Below are 19,709 nucleotides of genomic sequence, written 5' to 3'. Positions count from 1 at the left end.
TGTTTGTTCAGCATTGTTGCACAGGATCTGCTGGGGCAGGATCTGTAAAACAAGTTTTATTTGAAAGACAGTGTACATTTGTATAATATGAGTTTACATGTGTGCCTCCTGTGGATCATAGAGGGTCTTACTTGTGTAGTTTATGGGGTGGGTTTGTGGTAGAGGTGGTAGGGGTACAGTCAGCAGACTCCACAAAGGGTAGAAGAGCTTTCAGTAGATCTTAAGTACATGAGGTCCATGGAGCAGTGTTCAGTGCTCCCCATGTGCACAGCTCTGCCCCCCCCCCCCCCCAGTGGAATGCCCAATCCCTTTCTGGATATGCACCAATCTTGACCATGACACACCTGGCCCCATCTGCGACACTTCAAGTCTCAACCTCCCACCTTGGCCCCACCAATAAAACATTTGTAGGACTCCTGGAAGTTCCCTTTCAAGAAATAAAATTCTGGGGATGCCACTGTGGCAGTGTTATATGTTTTTTTAACTATCTTATGCCTTTCATTTTATTTTCTTTAATATGAAGGAATAAAACTTTGTTTTTGTTATATCCTCACTCCACGACTGCAAACAATTTTTGCTGTTCCCTAGGGTGAAAGTTGCCACTCCAAGGGTTGTAGCACAGTCATGGTGAATATGGAAGGAATTGGAGTAGCACTGCTTGAATGATTGTAGAATATTTATATGTATATATGTATATATTGGTTTTATTCATTTTGGACACTTTAAAACACATAATGAAATCTGTAGCCAAACACAAAGTTCAGTGTTTTGTGTTTTACTTAAAGGGGTGTTGACATGGGTTGCTTTGGGGATGTTTTTTTAGAGTTTTAATTCAGACCTACAACTTGATAATTAGGGGGTCAAAAATCTGTAAATCATTTTGAGACCAAACACACTGATCTGTGACAAAAGCAAATATGAATCGCCTCATATTAATTTAGAGAATATTTTTTTTTTTTAATTTTCTGTCACCAGAGGAATCTTTAACACTTCTATAAGTATACAATTACATTTTTGTTTCTTGCCTTTTATATTATATTCTCCTATTGTCTGATATAACTGATCACCCTATTTTATTTTGTGCCAACTATCCAATAAATCTGCTCCTACAGGGAATGCTGTATCTAGGCTCTCAGCGTTATGTTCACCGTGACCTGGCTAGTCGTAATATTCTAGTAGAAAGCCGAAACCATGTGAAGATTGGAGATTTTGGTTTGGCTAAAATCCTACCTCAAGACAAGGAATACTATGTAGTTCGAGAGCGAGGGGAGAGTCCCATCTTCTGGTATGTGAAGTAGACAACAATTTGGAAAAATAGGATACAAAAACAATGGAGAGGAAAAGTGACCAGAGAGGCAGAAGGATGAATTGTGAATGTTATATTTTTGAGGGGATTTGTGATAGTGTAAAAAAAATTAAATACTAATTTAGGGTCAGATTACAAGTGGATCGCTTATTAACGCTCCCGTTTAAATATTAATTGCACTAGAATTAAGTCTTTTGTAATTGTCGGGTTGCTCTCGTATTACGAGTTAAAAGTAAACTGTTTTCATTCTAGCGCTAACCTGATGAGAGAAAAAAGCCGAAGTTAGAAAATTGTGTGCGCATTCACATTTTCCCCCATAGAAGTCAATAAAAAAAAAGTGTGAAAAAGCTAACATCCCACTCTCGCATAAACCCGATCGCATATTCTCATGTTCGCTAACCCAATATGAAAATATTAATATTTCACATTCCAATTTTCTTCACATACAGAATATGTTCTATCTATTTAAAAATAAATATTTCTATATATATTTGATTTTTTTAGTACAATATATATTTATACCTACATGATTATATAGGCATAGATATATGCAGATATATAGGAATATCTATTTATTAATACTGTGCAGAATGTGAAATATTTACAGTAAATACATAGTTAAAACCTTTATTAAAAATTAATATTGCATACAAATTATTTTTCATGTTTTCATCTATTTAACTGCAAAGAGCTCCAATGCACTTATATATATATGTTTTAAGTGTGTACTTATGTGTTTATTTGTGTATATATAAATACATATATATATATATATATATACATATACATACATAAACATCTTTAGACATGTAAATCCCTTTGCCATAAATTTTTTTCTAACACCTGAGATCTCATATCTTTGAGCTTTTATAACTGTCATTTTGTTGAAATAATTTGTATTAGATAGTGTAATAATCAGTGTAACTGCACTTTGTAATGTATTTTTTATGTGTTTTGTGCAACTTTTTAGTTTAGCGAAACAGTTAACCAGAGCTATGAAGTCACAGTAATCTCTGCTTGTAATTAAAGGGACAGTATACACTAATTTTCATATAACTGCATGAATAAGACACTACTATAAAGAAGAATATGCACAGATACTGATATAAATATGAAAATGTACCATTGATTGCAAAGAAAAAGAAAAATTTTGCAAAAAAAGATAAAGGTTTCCTTTCTCTAGATAGATATATTGACAAAAACCCACTGTTGTAAATGATCAATTAGTTATAGTAAAGTTAGGTCAAGAAACAACACTTGGTGTCATAGGGTAAATGCAACCACAAATACCCAATAGTAGTTACTGTATGGTTAAAATTGTCTCAAAAATTGCCACTCACACAGAAAAACTTTATTGGAGACAAATGTGAAGTCCAGCAGGACTCATACAAACACTCACACACTGGTTAAAAATAGCTCGAGCTCCAACATATAGTTGTGAGAATGAAATATATGACGAGGTGAACATAAATAATAGTATTACAGCAATCTCACCAAATAATACTTCCTAGGGTATACTTCATAAGAGAATGGTGTTAAGGTTGCTGAGAATATCAATTGTGTGCAAGCAACTTAACACAGTAGGTAGTGAATCATTAGATGGTGCATCACAATGGTAATAGCCAGGATTTATAGTTATATACCAGTTTTTATTAATAGCTTAAATTATAGTTAAGTATTTGGTATCTCATACTAACCAGTGTTATATAGAATTATGGTAAACGGGAATTGTAACCGTTATAATAGTAATGGGTTAAATATATATCAGTGTATCCAAGGCCCTATAATTATGCTGTGTTTCTCAGTTTAACACTAGCATGACCTGATCGTTGTAGTGTAACCCACTACTGTGGATGGATTTGAAATTCACACAATTGCTAATAGATGTTATTTAATAAGAAATGTATGCTTGATACTTGTAAGCGCAAACAATGAACAAACAGATACAAAGTATATCATAGTTGCAGGGGATCATTTGCTAGATTGAAGAGCTGTCATTAGCATTGCTTAGTGAGTGATAGAATACGATTATATCACAGTATATAGAAAGGTATTTTAAATTATAATAGTAAATGATTTGTACTATATATATTAATAGTGTACCAATTATCTTCCGTTTTGTATTCCGCATTCACATAAGTTGTAAGTATATAATAAACCCAGCACTTGTACCAAGTTGCCCCCTTAATTTCCCAGGACATATAAGTGAAGATATTATGAGCTGTCTGCGTTCACATTACAAAGTAACAAGCACCACGTAACAACTGGCTAAGATAAGCCTCTTCTATAGCGGAGGCTGTAATTAATATTACTTCTGGCTGATAGAAATCAAACATTCACAACCACATCTGAAAAAGTCTCTACTATATCGGAGACTATGTTAATATTATGCTGCACTAGTTCCACACACGCACATATTATAAAAGTATTAGAGATAATATTAGAGATTGCACTGTTGGCAATTTCAACCTGACAACAAATGATGTTTGCAAACAAAATATAATGATTGGGTCATTCAAATGTGTGTTTCAATCATGCTGACTAATAGCACAATCAATCATCCTGTCTGGGTCTCTGAAAAGGATATTATCTGGCAAGTCCGGCCGGCGCGTACCCCTCTGAAGAAGCGTTATGTGAAACGCGCGTCAGGGGCACTGTTCACGAGGTCATAGTACCTCACTGTTTTTAGTTGCTCGCTCGACAAAATATCTCTAATACTTTTATAATATGTGCGTGTGTGGAACTAGTTCAGCATAATATTAACATAGTCTCCGATATAGTAGAGACTTTTTCAGATGTGGTTGTGAATGTTTGATTTCTATCAGCCAGAAGTAATATTAAAGGGAGATGAAACCCATTTTTTTTCTTTCGTGATTTAGAAAGAGCATGTCATTTTAAACAATTTTCTAATTTACTTCTATTATCTAATTTGCTTCATTCTCTTGATATCACTTGCTGAAAAGCATATCTAGATATGCTCAGTAGCTGCTGATTGGTTACTGCACTTAAAGGCCTTGTGTGATTGGCTCACATATGTGCATTGCTATTTTTTCAACAAAGGATATCTAAAGAATTGAGCAAATTAGATAATAGAAGTAAATTAGAAAGTTGTTTAAAATTGCATGCCCAATCAGAATCATGAAAGTTTAATTTTGGCTAGACTGTCCCTTTAATTACAGCCTCCGCTATAGAAGAGGCTTATCTTAGCCAGTTGTTACGTGGTGCTTGTTACTTTGTAATGTGAACGCAGACAGCTCATAATATCTTCACTTATATGTGCTGGGAAATTAAGGGGGCAACTTGGTACAAGTGCTGGGTTTATTATATACTTACAACTTATGTGAATGCGGAATACAAAACGGAAGATAATTGGTACACTATTAATATATATAGTACAAATCATTTACTATTATAATTTAAAATACCTTTCTATATACTGTGATATAATCGTATTCTATCACTCACTAAGCAATGCTAATGACAGCTCTTCAATCTAGCAAATGATCCCCTGCAACTATGATATACTTTGTATCTGTTTGTTCATTGTTTGCGCTTACAAGTATCAAGCATACATTTCTTATTAAATAACATCTATTAGCAATTGTGTGAATTTCAAATCCATCCACAGTAGTGGGTTACACTACAACGATCAGGTCATGCTAGTGTTAAACTGAGAAACACAGCATAATTATAGGGCCTTGGATACACTGATATATATTTAACCCATTACTATTATAACGGTTACAATTCCCGTTTACCATAATTCTATATAACACTGGTTAGTATGAGATACCAAATACTTAACTATAATTTAAGCTATTAATAAAAACTGGTATATAACTATAAATCCTGGCTATTACCATTGTGATGCACCATCTAATGATTCACTACCTACTGTGTTAAGTTGCTTGCACACAATTGATATTCTCAGCAACCTTAACACCATTCTCTTATGAAGTATACCCTAGGAAGTATTATTTGGTGAGATTGCTGTAATACTATTATTTATGTTCACCTCGTCATATATTTCATTCTCACAACTATATGTTGGAGCTCGAGCTATTTTTAACCAGTGTGTGTGTGAGTGTTTGTATGAGTCCTGCTGGACTTCACATTTGTCTCCAATAAAGTTTTTCTGTGTGAGTGGCAATTTTTGAGACAATTTTAACCATACAGTAACTACTATTGGGTATTTGTGGTTGCATTTACCCTATGACACCAAGTGTTGTTTCTTGACCTAACTTTACTATAACTAATTGATCATTTACAACAGTGGGTTTTTGTCAATATATCTATCTAGAGAAAGGAAACCTTTATCTTTTTTTGCAAGATTTTTCTTTTTCTTTGCAATCAATGGTACATTTTTATGTATTCTACTAGCTTTTCTCTTAAATTATAGGGCCAACATATTGGTATAATTAATTATTTTGCCCTATAATTTTTATTTTCAACCCACTTGCCCTCAGCCCCCCCTTCTTTATCTAAGACTGATATAAATATCCAGTATAAAACCTTTTAAATCTTAGTAGCTCCCAGTTTAGCACAGTTGGATGACTGGGACACCCAGTGCAAGGGCTTGGGAAAGCAGAAAGAGCAGACACCCCACCCACCACTTCACTGCATATGAAAAGACAGATTATGCAACTACATCTGATACTTTGGAGCGTGGTTAGGAGTCTGAAAATCAGCACAATGTTATTAAAATATAAGTAACACTACACATTGTTACAAACATGCACCTAGAAGGGCTATATAAATGGATCATCTATAAAACATTCATGCAAAGAAAAAAAGAGTGAACTGTACAATGTCTCTTTAAATGTCTTGTTTTTTCAAATGAAAAGGGCCATCCTGTCTCCGTCCATGACATGCCCATCTTCCCACAAAGAACACTATTAACTCCACCCCCACCATTGCACTGCACAGAGGACACCCACAAGTCACCCTCATTTAGTCTAGGCTTCACAGTCTTAGGAGCATATGTCAAATGTTAACAAGCATGCTTTAACAATAAAAACTTAGGGAAGGGTTTTCTTCTCTCCCATTTAAAAACCAAGAGTTCAAAAACTTTAATTAATTGCTAGATATAAGGATACATTCAAATCAAGGCTTAGCACAAGAAGAATATGTACATGTAAAGAAAAGTGTGTGTGTGTGTGTGTGTGTATATATATATACAGGGAGTGCATAATTATTAGGCAAATGAGTATTTTGACCACATCATCCTCTTGATGCATGTTGTCTTACTCCAAGCTGTATAGGCTCGAAAGCCTACTACCAATTAAGCATATTAGGTGATGTGCATCTCTGTAATGAGAAGGGGTGTGGTCTAATGACATCAACACCCTATATCAGGTGTGCATAATTATTAGGCAACTTCCTTTCCTTTGGCAAAATGGGTCAAAAGAAGGACTTGACAGGCTCAGAAAAGTCAAAAATAGTGAGATATCTTGCAGAGGGATGCAGCACTCTTAAAATTGCAAAGCTTCTGAAGCGTGATCATCGAACAATCAAGCGTTTCATTCAAAATAGTCAACAGGGTCGCAAGAAGCGTGTGGAAAAACCAAGGCGCAAAATAACTGCCCAAGAACTCAGAAAAGTCAAGCGTGCAGCTGCCAAGATGCCACTTGCCACCAGTTTGGCCATATTGAGCTGCAACATCACTGGAGTGCCCAAAAGCACAAGGTGTGCAATACTCAGAGACATGGCCAAGGTAAGAAAGGCTGAAAGACGACCACCACTGAACAAGACACACAAGCTGAAACGTCAAGACTGGGCCAAGAAATATCTCAAGACTGATTTTTCTAAGGTTTTATGGACTGATGAAATGAGAGTGAGTCTTGATGCGCCAGATTGATGGGCCCGTGGCTGGATTGGTAAAGGGCAGAGAGTTCCAGTCCGACTCAGAAGCCTGCAAGGTGGAGGTGGAGTACTGGTTTGGGCTGGTATCATCAAAGATGAGCTTGTGGGGCCTTTTCGGGTTGAGGATGGAGTCAAGCTCAACTCCCAGTCCTACTGCCAGTTTCTGGAAGACACCTTCTTCAAGCAGTGGTACAGGAAGAAGTCTGCATCCTTCAAGAAAAACATGATTTTCATGCAGGACAATGCTCCATCACACGCGTCCAAGTACTCCACAGCGTGGCTGGCAAGAAAGGGTATAAAAGAAGAAAATCTAATGACATGGCCTCCTTGTTCACCTGATCTGAACCCCATTGAGAACCTGTGGTCCATCATCAAATGTGAGATTTACAAGGAGGGAAAACAGTACACCTCTCTGAACAGTGTCTGGGAGGCTGTGGTTGCTGCTGCACGCAATGTTGATGGTGAACAGATCAAAACACTGACAGAATCCATGGATGGCAGGCTTTTGAGTGTCCTTGCAAAGAAAGGTGGCTATATTGGTCACTGATTTGTTTTTGTTTTGTTTTTGAATGTCAGAAATGTATATTTGTGAATGTTGAGATGTTATATTGGTTTCACTGGTAAAAATAAATAATTGAAATGGGTATATATTTGTTTTTTGTTAAGTTGCCTAATAATTATGCACAGTAATAGTCACCTGCACACACAGATATCCCCCTAAAATAGCTAAAACTAAAAACAAACTAAAAACTACTTCCAAAAATATTCAGCTTTGATATTAATGAGTTTTTTGGGTTCATTGAGAACATGGTTGTTGTTCAATAATAAAATGAATCCTCAAAAATACAACTTGCCTAATAATTCTGCACTCCCTGTATATATATATAGAATAGTCCAAATTCAGGTGCACTCACTAATCCGACATTACAACAGCCAGGGTGCTGCGTATCCACATATACAAATTCCTTTATCCTTGAACAGAATAAAACACTGCACTCACCGGTCTTTTGAAAGTGTTATTCAAGTTTAATTTATATCACATCCACATGACAAATAACCCCAGACGTTTCGGTACCAGACTGGTACCTTTCTCAATAAGTAATCCAAAACTGTGTCCCAAGTGTTCTCTAACCAACACAGAACCCACAACTATTTAGCCCAACCGTGCTTATCATTTCAGGTTTGGGAACTGATATAATGTTCTAAATTAAAGTGAATGTAAATTTTGATGCTAAAGTGCCCGGTTTTTAAAAATTCGATTAAAAACAGGGGCACTTAAATTCATCAAAATTTACATTTCACTCCTGTTGTGAAAAAAAAAACTTACCTTTTAATCTTCACAGCAGCTTCTGCTTCCTCCACCCGTCACAAAGCCTCTTCCTGGGTCTAAAATGAAGAATCAGGCTTCCTCCAATCACGGCTTTGAATCAGACACTGATTCCCCCAGGGGGGAAGCCGTGATTGGAGGATGACCTATCCATCATTTCTGACATCAGAAATGGCTTGCGACGACCGGAGGAAGCTGGAGCTGCTGTCAAGTTTAAAAGGTACGTTTTTTTTCACAACAGGAGTGAAATGTAAATTTTGATGAATTAAAGTGCCCCTGTTTTTAATCAAACTTTTAAAAACCGGGCACTTTAGCATCAAAATTTACATTCACTTTAACTAAAATCGAACTAAAATCAAAATATATCTAAAAGAACACACACAGAGGTACATATATATAACAATATAAAATAATAAATGAAATCTAAGTAATAGATAAGGTCAAAGAGACAACAGCTGCTTGTGGTATGAAGCAGTGTACCCCACTGAAAACGAGTATCAAATCAAAAGGGAATCCACCTTTACCGTGCTCCAAACGCAGACCAATGTGCAAAAGGAATAGCTAATATGCTTACCAGAAGTTACCCCCAATCCTATGAGGTAAGTGTAATGCTCAGTAGAGTAGGAGAGGGATAAAACACCACTTTTCAGTCTGTAGGCGTTGGTTCCCCATGGTCCAACCTGGTGATCTCCTTGTCAGTAGTGATCTCAGCAGGAGAATGTCATAAATGCAAAAAACACAGATCGCATAGTGTGATCCCATAAAACCAGAATCAAATTTATTGTGATAGTAACAATTAAAAACTCACATTTTAAAACCTCAATCCATAATGAGGTAAGGTTAAGAACAGAAAAATCAGAGCATAGCTCTAGTTAACAGCAGCCAAGAAATCAGTGAAGGTAACAGCTACACGTAATGTGAAAAAGAAATCTTGCTTCATGAAAAAATATAAACTTTGATAGATCAAAACTAGGATAATATAAAAAGTATACTGAGTAAAACAGCCAGTTCTTAGAAGCAAAAAACAGCTCTCTCATCAATACCCTTAGGTATGTCAGGGTTCTTATACAAACTATGGCCTAGATTTGGAGTTTGGCGGTAGCCGTGAAAACCAGCGTTAGAAGCTCCTAACGCTGGTTTTAAGCTACCTCCGGTATTTGAAGTCAGTCAAAAAAGGGTCTAACGCTCACTTTTCAGCCGCGACTTTTCCATACCGCAGATCCCCTTACATCAATTGCGTATCCTATCTTTTCAATGGGATCTTCCTAACTCCGGTATTTAGAGTCGTTTCTGAAGTGAGCGTTAGAATTCTAACGACAAAACTCCAGCCGCAGAAAAAAGTCAGTAGTTAAGAGCTTTCTGGGCTAACGCCGGTTCATAAAGCTCTTAACTACTGTGCTCTAAAGTACACTAACACCCATAAACTACCTATGTACCCCTAAACCGAGGTCCCCCCACATCGCCGCCACTCTATTAATTTTTTTTAACCCCTAATCTGCCGACCACCACCTACGTTATCCTTATGTACCCCTAATCTGCTGCCCCTAACACCGCCGACCCCTATATTATATTTATTAACCCCTAACCTGCCCCCCACAACGTCGCAGCCAGCTACCTACAATAATTAACCCCTAATCTGCCGACCGCAAAGCGCCGCTACTTAAGTTATCCTTATGTACCCCTAATCTGCTGCCCCTAACTCCGCCGACCCCTATATGATATTTATTAACCCCTAATCTGCCCCCCTCAACGTCGCCTCCACCTGCCTACACTTATTAACCCCTAATCTGCCGAGCGGACCGCACCGCTACTATAATAAAGTTATTAACCCCTAATCCGCATCACTAACCCTATAATAAATAGTATTAACCCCTAATCTGCCCTCCCTAAAATCGCCGACACCTAACTTCAATTATTAACCCCTAATATGCCGACCGGAGCTCACCGCTATTCTAATAAATGTATTAACCCCTAAAGCTAAGTCTAACCCTAACACTAACACCCCCCTAACTTAAATATAATTTAAATCTAACGAAATTAATTTACTCTTATTAAATAAATTATTCCTATTTAAAGCTAAATACTTACCTGTAAAATAAATCCTAATATAGCTACAATATAAATTATAATTATATTATAGCTATTTTAGGATTAATATTTATTTTACAGGTAACTTTGTATTTATTTTAACAAGGTACAATAGCTATTAAATAGTTAAGAACTATTTAATAGCTAAAATAGTTAAAATAATTACAAAATTACCTGTAAAATAAATCCTAACCTAAGTTACAATTAAACCTAACACTATACTATCAATAAATAAATTAAATAAAATACCTACAATTACCTACAATTAAACCTAACACTACACTATCAATACATTAATTAAATACAATACCTACAAATAACTACAATGAAATAAACTAACTAAAGTACAAAAAATAAAAAAGAACTAAGTTACAAAAAATAAAAAAATATTTACAAACATAAGAAAAATATTACAACAATTTTAAACTAATTACACCTACTCTAAGCTCCCTAATAAAATAACAAAGACCCCCAAAATAAAAAATGCCCTACCCTATTCTAAATTACTAAAGTTCAAAGCTCTTTTACCTTACCAGCCCTGAACAGGGCCCTTTGCGGGGCATGCCCCAAGAAGTTCAGCTTTTTTGGCTGTAAAAAAACCCATACAATACCCCCCCCAACATTACAACCCACCACCCACATACCCCTAATCTAACCCAAACCCCCCTTAAATAAACCTTACACTAAGCCCCTGAAGATCATCCTACCTTGTCTTCACCTCACCGGGTATCACCGATCGGTCCTGGCTCCAAAATCTTCATCCAACCCAAGCGGGGGCTGGCGATCCATCATCCGGTGGCTGAAGAGGTCCAGAAGAGGCTCCAAAGTCTTCATCCTATCCGGGAAGAAGAGTAGATCCGGACCGGCAACCATCATCTTCCAAGCGGCATCTTCTATCTTCATCCGATGAGGACCGGCTCCATCCTGAAGACCTCCACCGAGGACCCATCTTCATCCGGCGACGTCCAACTGAAGAATGACGGTTCCTTTAAGGGACGTCATCCAAGATGGCATCCCTCGAATTCCGATTGGCTGATAGGATTCTATCAGCCAATCGGAATTAAGGTAGGAATATTCTGATTGGCTGATGGAATCAGCCAATCAGAATCAAGATCAATCCGATTGGCTGATCCAATCAGCCAATCAGATTGAGCTCGCATTCTATTGGCTGATCGGAACAGCCAATAGAATGCGAGCTCAATCTGATTGGCTGATTGGATCAGCCAATCGGATTGATCTTGATTCTGATTGGCTGATTCCAAAGTGGTGGCACTGTCATCTATTCATTTTTTTGGATATTTATTTTGGATCAATTTATTTTTAAATTCACTTGCTTCTCTATCAAAGTCAGATATCTTTGTGCGATTGCGCCTGAGTCTTTGAAACTGACCATATGGGATATTTCTAATCCAAGGCTGATGGTGTCCACTATCCGCTCTTAGATACTCGTTACAGTCAGTTTCCTTACAATATAATTTCGTAAGAATTTGATTGTCTTCGTGAAACAAGATGAGGTCTAAAAACTAAATCTCATCTTGAGCAACTCTATGTGTAAATTTTAAATTCATGGGATTGGCATTTAGATGTTGTACAAATTCTGGTATTTTGGTGGCATCCTCCCTATTCCCTATCATGATAATGTCATCAATACACCTCCCTCACCTTATTATGTTTGTTTTGAAGGGATTGTTTTCGTATATAGATTTTTGTTCCCAAAAGCCCATATATAAGTTGGCATAGCTGGGGACCATAGTGGTCCCCATCGCTGTGTCACTTATTTGTAGGTAAAATTGTTGTTCGAATTCAAAGTAAATTTTTCTAGGACAAAACGTATACATTCCAAGATAAATTATGTGTCCCTAAGGAATGACCTCATCGCAACGATACCTAAATTATGAAGAATACTGGTATATAAGGATGACATGTCTAATGTCATCCATTTATATGTTTCCTTCCAATGTATATTTTTTAATTTCCTGATAGTATCTGTAGAGTGTCTTAAGTATGAGTTTAAAGTTGGAATAGGTTTCAAAAAATAATCCACATATTCCGAGATCCTAGCCGTAAGAGACTCTATACCAGATAATATTGCGCGGCCCAGAGGTTTTTTTAAGTCTTTATGGATCTTTTGAAGATGATAAAAGATTGCTAGTTTAGGATGCTCATGTACTAAATACTTGTATTCATTCTCATTCAGTAGCTTTTGAAAATTAGTGATATCATTTAACAGATGATTCGCCTCCTCTAAATAGCTAGATTTGTCTTGACTAACACGACCTCCTCGTTTATCGGCCTCCCTTATGACAATATTCTCCATCCCTTTAATAGACTCTACGGCCTCCTTTTCCCTCTTTTTTAGATTTTAATTTTTTTTTATATTCATCACATTAAATCTAAAATTCTTTTTGGACTAGATCATTAATGTGGAAATAAAGTTCCCCTTTGATTTAGTTGGGGAAAAAATCTATTTGGGTTTGAGGTCTGAATGATATATGTAGCGTATTCAAATCTGCATCCGAGAGATTTTTTAGAAACTCTAGATTTTTACTAATTTCCATTTTTTCAAAGTGTCTATGTAAAATGAGTTTTCTGATAAATGTATTAAAATCAATAAATAAATTGAATGGATTGGGCCCTCTAGTGGGTGTAAAACTTAGACATTTTGAAAGTATTCCTAGTTCTTTTTTAGTAGGGGCTCCCCTGTTTCCCTCTTTTTGGGATACTGTTTTCTTCCATATCTCTTTCCATTTCTAGACATTCTTCCACCTCTTTTTCCTCTGCTGGTCCTTTTCTTTTTAGTTGAGTCCCTCAGGACTATTGGGGTCTGAGATCTATTTCCCAATCCCTTCCTCCTAGATGTCTGTTTGGTATGGTCTCTATAGTATTTGGTATATTTCTGGGAATATGATATCTGACCCAACTTTTGTCTAAAAAAAAGTCTTGTTCCCAGATTTGTGTGCTTTACTGAAGAAAGTTTTATCATTAGAATCATGAGTATAGTAGTTTTGGGCTTGATGTGCATTTTGAAAAATGTATCTTTTTATTGTTGTCCCATCTGTTAGTACCTCCTTGGTAATAAGGTCCCTGACTATACCTGTAACTTGTATTAAAGTTATTCTGATCCTGTGGCCTATAACCTGTATGTGGGACATTTCTCTTCCATTTTCCCTGTCTTGGAGGGTTAAAATGATTTCTATATTGATGGTTCTGATTATAGTGTCTCCTGCCTTCTCTATTCAAATTTATACTTTCTGTTCTTCTAGAATGTGAGAAAGATATCTTTCTGTTGGTCATATTACACTTTCTTACCATGGACATATTGTTTGTGTTGCTATAATTATTACTATTACTCATACCATTTGATAATTCTTCTTTCTTATTGGTTAACTGTACCTCTTCCCAAATATCTTCCTCATTTTCTACATCTTGTTCTTCCATCTATAGTTCATTTGCCTCATTTTGAATATCAAGAAAATCCCTAAGAAATGTTTTCATCTTTTTTGTCTCAATGTTGTGTTCAAATCTATTTAATTTTTCTTTGTTTCTATCATCTAGCTCTTTGTATAATACATCACCCTTATGCGCTTCTAGATTTTTTCTTAACTCGTTAATTTCAAATGTTAATTTATCTACTTTGTAATTTCTATACTTAATTACTATATTCATCAGGGTGTGTGAGCTCTCTTCTAATGCTGTTTCCCATTCTGTTTGATATTCTACATCATCTTGGTCAAATATTGCAGTTTTATATATTCTAAGACCTTGTGGTATGATTTTATATTTAGAATATATTTCTAGATTTAAACAATCATACCAATGTGCAAGTTGTTTTTTGCTAAGTTTTTCTAGTTTTTCAAAAATTTCCTTGGGATCCATATTTTGATCCAATACAAGTCTACTTTTATCATCCAAACTGATAGACAGAATTTTCTGTTTGGTCATAGGATCAAACTAGTTCCCAAATTCAAATGTACCAGAAGCCATCATATTATTATTATTATTATTATTATTTATTTATAAAGCGCCGACAGATTCTGCAGCGCTAAGGATAATAGTACAATAGAGAAACAATACGATAAAAGACAACATTTTTACAGACAGATACAGAGGGAATTGAGGGCCCTATTCCCAATCTAGATGGGTAGGAGGATGGAAAACAGGAGGTGGGGACTGCAAAGGTGAGAATGGTATTAGTGAGGAGATCGAGGGCAACTGTTAGTTAAGCAAAGTTAGTTTGTTAATAAGTCGGGTGATAAGCTTCCCTGAACAGAAAGGTCTTTAGGGAACGTTTAAAGGAGGAGAGGTTAGGGGCAAGTCTGACAGCTCTAGGAAGTACGTTCCAGAGGGTTGGTACCGCACAAGAGAAGTCCTGTAGTCTAGCATGAGAGGAGGTGATGGTAGAGGACGCAAGAAGCAGGTCATTGTTGGATCTTAGGGGACGGGCAGGAGTATATTTGTTGATGAGTGAGGACAGGTAGGGTGGGGCAGCATTGGTGAGGGCTTTGTAGGTCAGGGTGAGAATTTTGAATTTAACTCTGTTGTGAATGGGGAGCCAGTGAAGGGACTCACAGAGAGGTGCAGCAGAAACAGAGCATCGAGAGAGGTGGATTAGCCTGGCAGATGCATTTAGGATGGATTGGAGGGGAGAGAGGCGGGAGAGAGGGAGGCCAGTTAGTAAGTTGTTACAGTAGGCAAGTCGGGAAATTACCAGGGAGTGGATTAGCTGTTTAGTATTTTCAGCACTCAGAAATGGACGAATTTTGGAGATATTGCGTAGGTGTTTGCGGCAGGATGAAGAGAGCAGTTGGATGTGGGGAACGAAGGACAGATTTGAGTCAAGCGTGACTCTGAGGCAGCAGACTTGGGGTGATGGGGAGATAGTGGTGCCGCCAACAGTGATAGAAAAATTGGAAACTGGAGTGGGGTTAGAGGGGGGAATTAGAAGTAGTTCGGTCTTGGACATATTTATTTTTAGGTGGTGAGAGGCCATCCAGGAGGAAATGCCAGATAAGCATTCACTGATGTGAGAATTGACAGAAGGAGAGAGTGCAGGGGTGGAATGGTAGATCTGGTGTATCGTCAGCGTAGAGGTGATAGCTGAAGCCATAGCTGTTGATAAGTTTACCCAGTGAAGAAGTGTAAATAGAGAAGAGTAGAGGACCCAGGACAGAGCCTTGATGTACTCCAACAAACAGTGGCAATAGAGAGGAGGAGTCACCAGCAAAAGAGACGGAGAAGGATCTGTTAGATAGATAAGAGTGGATCCAGGAGAGGGCAGTGTCGCAGAGACCAAGAGAGCTGAGAGACCGTAGGAGAAGGGGATGGTCAACAGTGTCAAAGGCAGCAGAAAGGTCAAGTAAGATTAGTATAGAGTAGAAGCCTTTGTTTTTAGCAGAAAGGAGATCATTCGTAACCTTGGTGAGTGCTAAAGGGGAGACCACCGTGTGTGAGAGCAGCAATGGAAGCAGTGTCAGAGGAAAATAGCCATGTTTCAGTAATTGCTGAAAGGTTGAAAGTGTTGGAAACTATGTCTGATAATATAACAATAATAGGATATCAAGGTGGGAAAGCAATTGTTTTGCTGAACAAAGCTGCTGCTAAAGGGTAATAATATATATATTTATATATGTATATTTATTTAAACATTATATTAAAAAATAATAGGTTTTAGCCTCCATAAATTAATGGGCATCGACAAATGGCATCAGCAAGGGAACAATTGCCCTTCTGGATTTCTCATAAACCCTCTGAACTTTTAGATAATACTTTACCATCTAACAAATGAGAAATTAATAATGGGGGGTCATTAATTAACTGAATAATACAGCACAAAATTAGCAATTTTGATTAAAATTACAATAGCAAACCTCTGGTTCTCTGATTAGTTGCAATTGTTAATTAGAATAGTTCTGCTTACACACATCCCTCCTACTTCCCTTTCCCTCCCAGTAGTTCTTTGCCTCGTCATTGAGAAGACAAGGAGAGAAAATTCTATCATACCCTCAGTGTATAGTTACCAAAAGAAAATGTTATTTTGGATAATTTACAAATCTTCTTGGTGGAGTGTTTTTTACAGCAGAATGTCGCTGTGGGTTTTAGTTTGAGTCATTCATCTTGTTACTCAAATTTTATCAGCCTGCTCTAAAAAAATTAAAAAAAAAATTAAAATAAATATATTATATTCCCTAGTACTGGGGTGCAAAGGGGCTTGTGTAAAACCTTTTCATGGGGATCTTGCGTTTTCTTTAACACTATCCCGCCGCATCCACAGAGCTCCAGTCACTTGACTTGTGACTGAAAAACTGAGTCTAGGCTTCAGCAGTGGATGGGGGGCCTTTTCTGCGTGCTCCTCCATAGTAAGGAAGGAGTGCTGTTGTCACACCATTCGGAGCTCCGGCGTGGGTCCCACCTCTTCCGATTCAGTGCAGCATGGTATGAAGTCAGCTGAGGTGCTCAGATCAGAGTGGTTCAGCGTGCCTAAACAATGCTGTTATCACTGTTCAGGAGGGGGTAAGACACTCTATCGGAGCTTGTGTATACAGTCACCTTTACTACTGGAGCATGCAGTAACATTTTTGGAACCTTTACATTAGACTGGAACTTAGCGGTGTAGTTAAGGTCACAAATGTAAGTTATAATACCTTTGCGGTTTAATTAGAAGGGTATCACACTGATTTGTCAGTGGTATCTCACTATATATATATATATATATATATATATATGGGACGGAAAGCGAAAAAAGTGGAAGGCGCTGGACTGAGGGGGTGGATAAGAGATATGGGAGCACAGGGGAGTGAACCTATATCAATCTAGAAGGTGGTGATCCCCTGGGAGCAAAAAACCAACCCTATAGCAGCTATCCCTTAGAGAGGAGAGAGGAAACTGTGCCGGCTGAGAAAAAGGAATCCCCGGCTGGCCCAGTGCTTCCCCCCTCAAAAAAATGTGTGTGTTAAGAGCCCGTGATAAGGGATGTAGTAGCGCTGGTTGTAAAGAGAAAATGGTAAACACAATTACTATGTGTGATTAGATAACAGATGGAATACAGAATACACAGCAAATCAAACACCATATAAAAGAAACACTATAAAATGAGTGGAAAGATGATTCCTAAATGTCCCAGATGCTTGACCACTTATATGTTGTATATACACAATTGTAGAATTCGAGACTTGGGGTATGGGTGGAATGCAGACTTACAAAAACGAACCTCAATCGTATGAGGTAAGGAAACAGCACATCAGGAAATCCCTCTCAGTAGATTAGGCTTGGCCCCTTAGGATATAGGGGAAACTTCAAACAGCAAGCTTGTCTTTTTCCCTGCTGCTTTCCCGGGTATAGGTGAAACTTCAGGGGGTTAAAGCCCTTTTTCCTCGGCCTCTTTCAGTGTGGATCCTCTCAGGATAGTATGGCAGTATCAACGATATATATAAAAGAAAGAAAGGCCAAAATAGTGTGATATCGTTTAAAAATCAAACACTTTATTCACATACATTCACTCCTAAAAATGCCTGCTTACATCAAAAATCCTCACAAGTATGAGGTATTTGTACAGCGATACACAACAAGTGCAATCCAATATATGCACTGTATGGTATTTTAGTGTAGTTGGATAGCCACAGGTAGTAGAATGGCCACAGTTTCAAAGGTTATAGTAATAACTCCTTCTTCTTCAGAGAGTCTCTGAAGAAGAAGGAGTTATTACTATAACCTTTGAAACGCGTTAGACTTTACCTTATAGGAACGGACTGATCTCACTAACCAGAAACTCTGGTGCAGTATATTTTATTGATAAGATTTTTTTAATCCATCCACTGGCCACATTGGTTTGTGGATATCTGTTGCCGCATCTGTTTTTGGCTACCTGTGGCCATTCTACTACCTGTGGCTATCCAACTACACTAAAATACCATACAGTGCATATATTGGATTGCACTTGTTGTGTATCGCTGTACAAATACCTCATACTTGTGAGGATTTTTGATGTAAGCAGGCATTTTTAGGAGTGAATGTATGTGAATAAAGTGTTTGATTTTTAAACGATATCACACTATTTTGGCCTTTCTTTCTTTTATATATATCGTTGATACTGCCATACTATCCTGAGAGGATCCACACTGAAAGAGGCCGAGGAAAAAGGGCTTTAACCCCCTGAAGTTTCACCTATACCCGGGAAAGCAGCAGGGAAAAAGACAAGCTTGCTGTTTGAAGTTTCCCCTATATCCTAAGGGGCCAAGCCTAATCTACCGAGAGGGATTTCCTGATGTGCTGTTTCCTTACCTCATACGATTGAGGTTCGTTTTTGTAAGTCTGCATTCCACCCATACCCCAAGTCTCGAATTCTACAATTGTGTATATACAACATATAAGTGGTCAAGCATCTGGGACATTTAGGAATCAGCTCTCCACTCATTTTATAGTGTTTCTTTTATATGGTGTTTGATTTGCTGTGTATTCTGTATTCCATCTGTTATCTAATCACACATAGTAATTGTGTTTACCATTTTCTCTTTACAACCAGCGCTACTACATCCCTTATCACGGGCTCTTAACACACATATATATATATATATATATATATATATATATATATATATATATATATATATATAGTTCATAATAATAAGCACTCACTGATCTTATGATATCTGTGTCAACAAAAAACTTTTATTCCATATGACGTTTCGGGACCAAACATAGTCCCTTCCTCTGACAAACAAAAAGTGAACAAACCAAGCCTTTTAAAATGCCCCTAGAAAGGCCCCCAAAAGCACAGCCAATCCAGATTGTCCTAAAAACAGTGTCAAAGGCAGCAGAAAGGTCAAGTAAGATTAGTATAGAGTAGAAGCCTTTGTTTTTAGCAGAAAGGAGATCATTCGTAACCTTGGTGAGTGCTAAAGGGGAGACCACCGTGTGTGAGAGCAGCAATGGAAGCAGTGTCAGAGGAAAATAGCCATGTTTCAGTAATTGCTGAAAGGTTGAAAGTGTTGGAAACTATGTCTGATAATATAACAATAATAGGATATCAAGGTGGGAAAGCAATTGTTTTGCTGAACAAAGCTGCTGCTAAAGGGTAATAATATATATATTTATATATGTATATTTATTTAAACATTATATTAAAAAATA

The 19,709-nt window shown here is 37.2% G+C and overlaps 1 protein-coding gene across 1 annotated transcript in view; it reads left to right on the top strand.

Annotated features, from left to right (window-relative positions):
- JAK3 (Janus kinase 3) overlaps positions 1-19,709 on the top strand; it is a 362,782-nt gene that overhangs the window by 300,425 nt on the left and 42,648 nt on the right. The window contains exon 21 of the mRNA XM_053702872.1: positions 1,113-1,285. Within this exon, the coding sequence (XP_053558847.1) occupies positions 1,113-1,285 (173 nt within the window). The remainder of the gene's footprint in view (positions 1-1,112; positions 1,286-19,709) is intronic.

The sequence above is a fragment of the Bombina bombina genome, chromosome 2 (genome assembly GCF_027579735.1).
Source record: "Bombina bombina isolate aBomBom1 chromosome 2, aBomBom1.pri, whole genome shotgun sequence".
NCBI classification, from domain to species: domain Eukaryota; kingdom Metazoa; phylum Chordata; class Amphibia; order Anura; family Bombinatoridae; genus Bombina; species Bombina bombina.
This window is presented reverse-complemented; position numbering and strand designations above follow the sequence as displayed.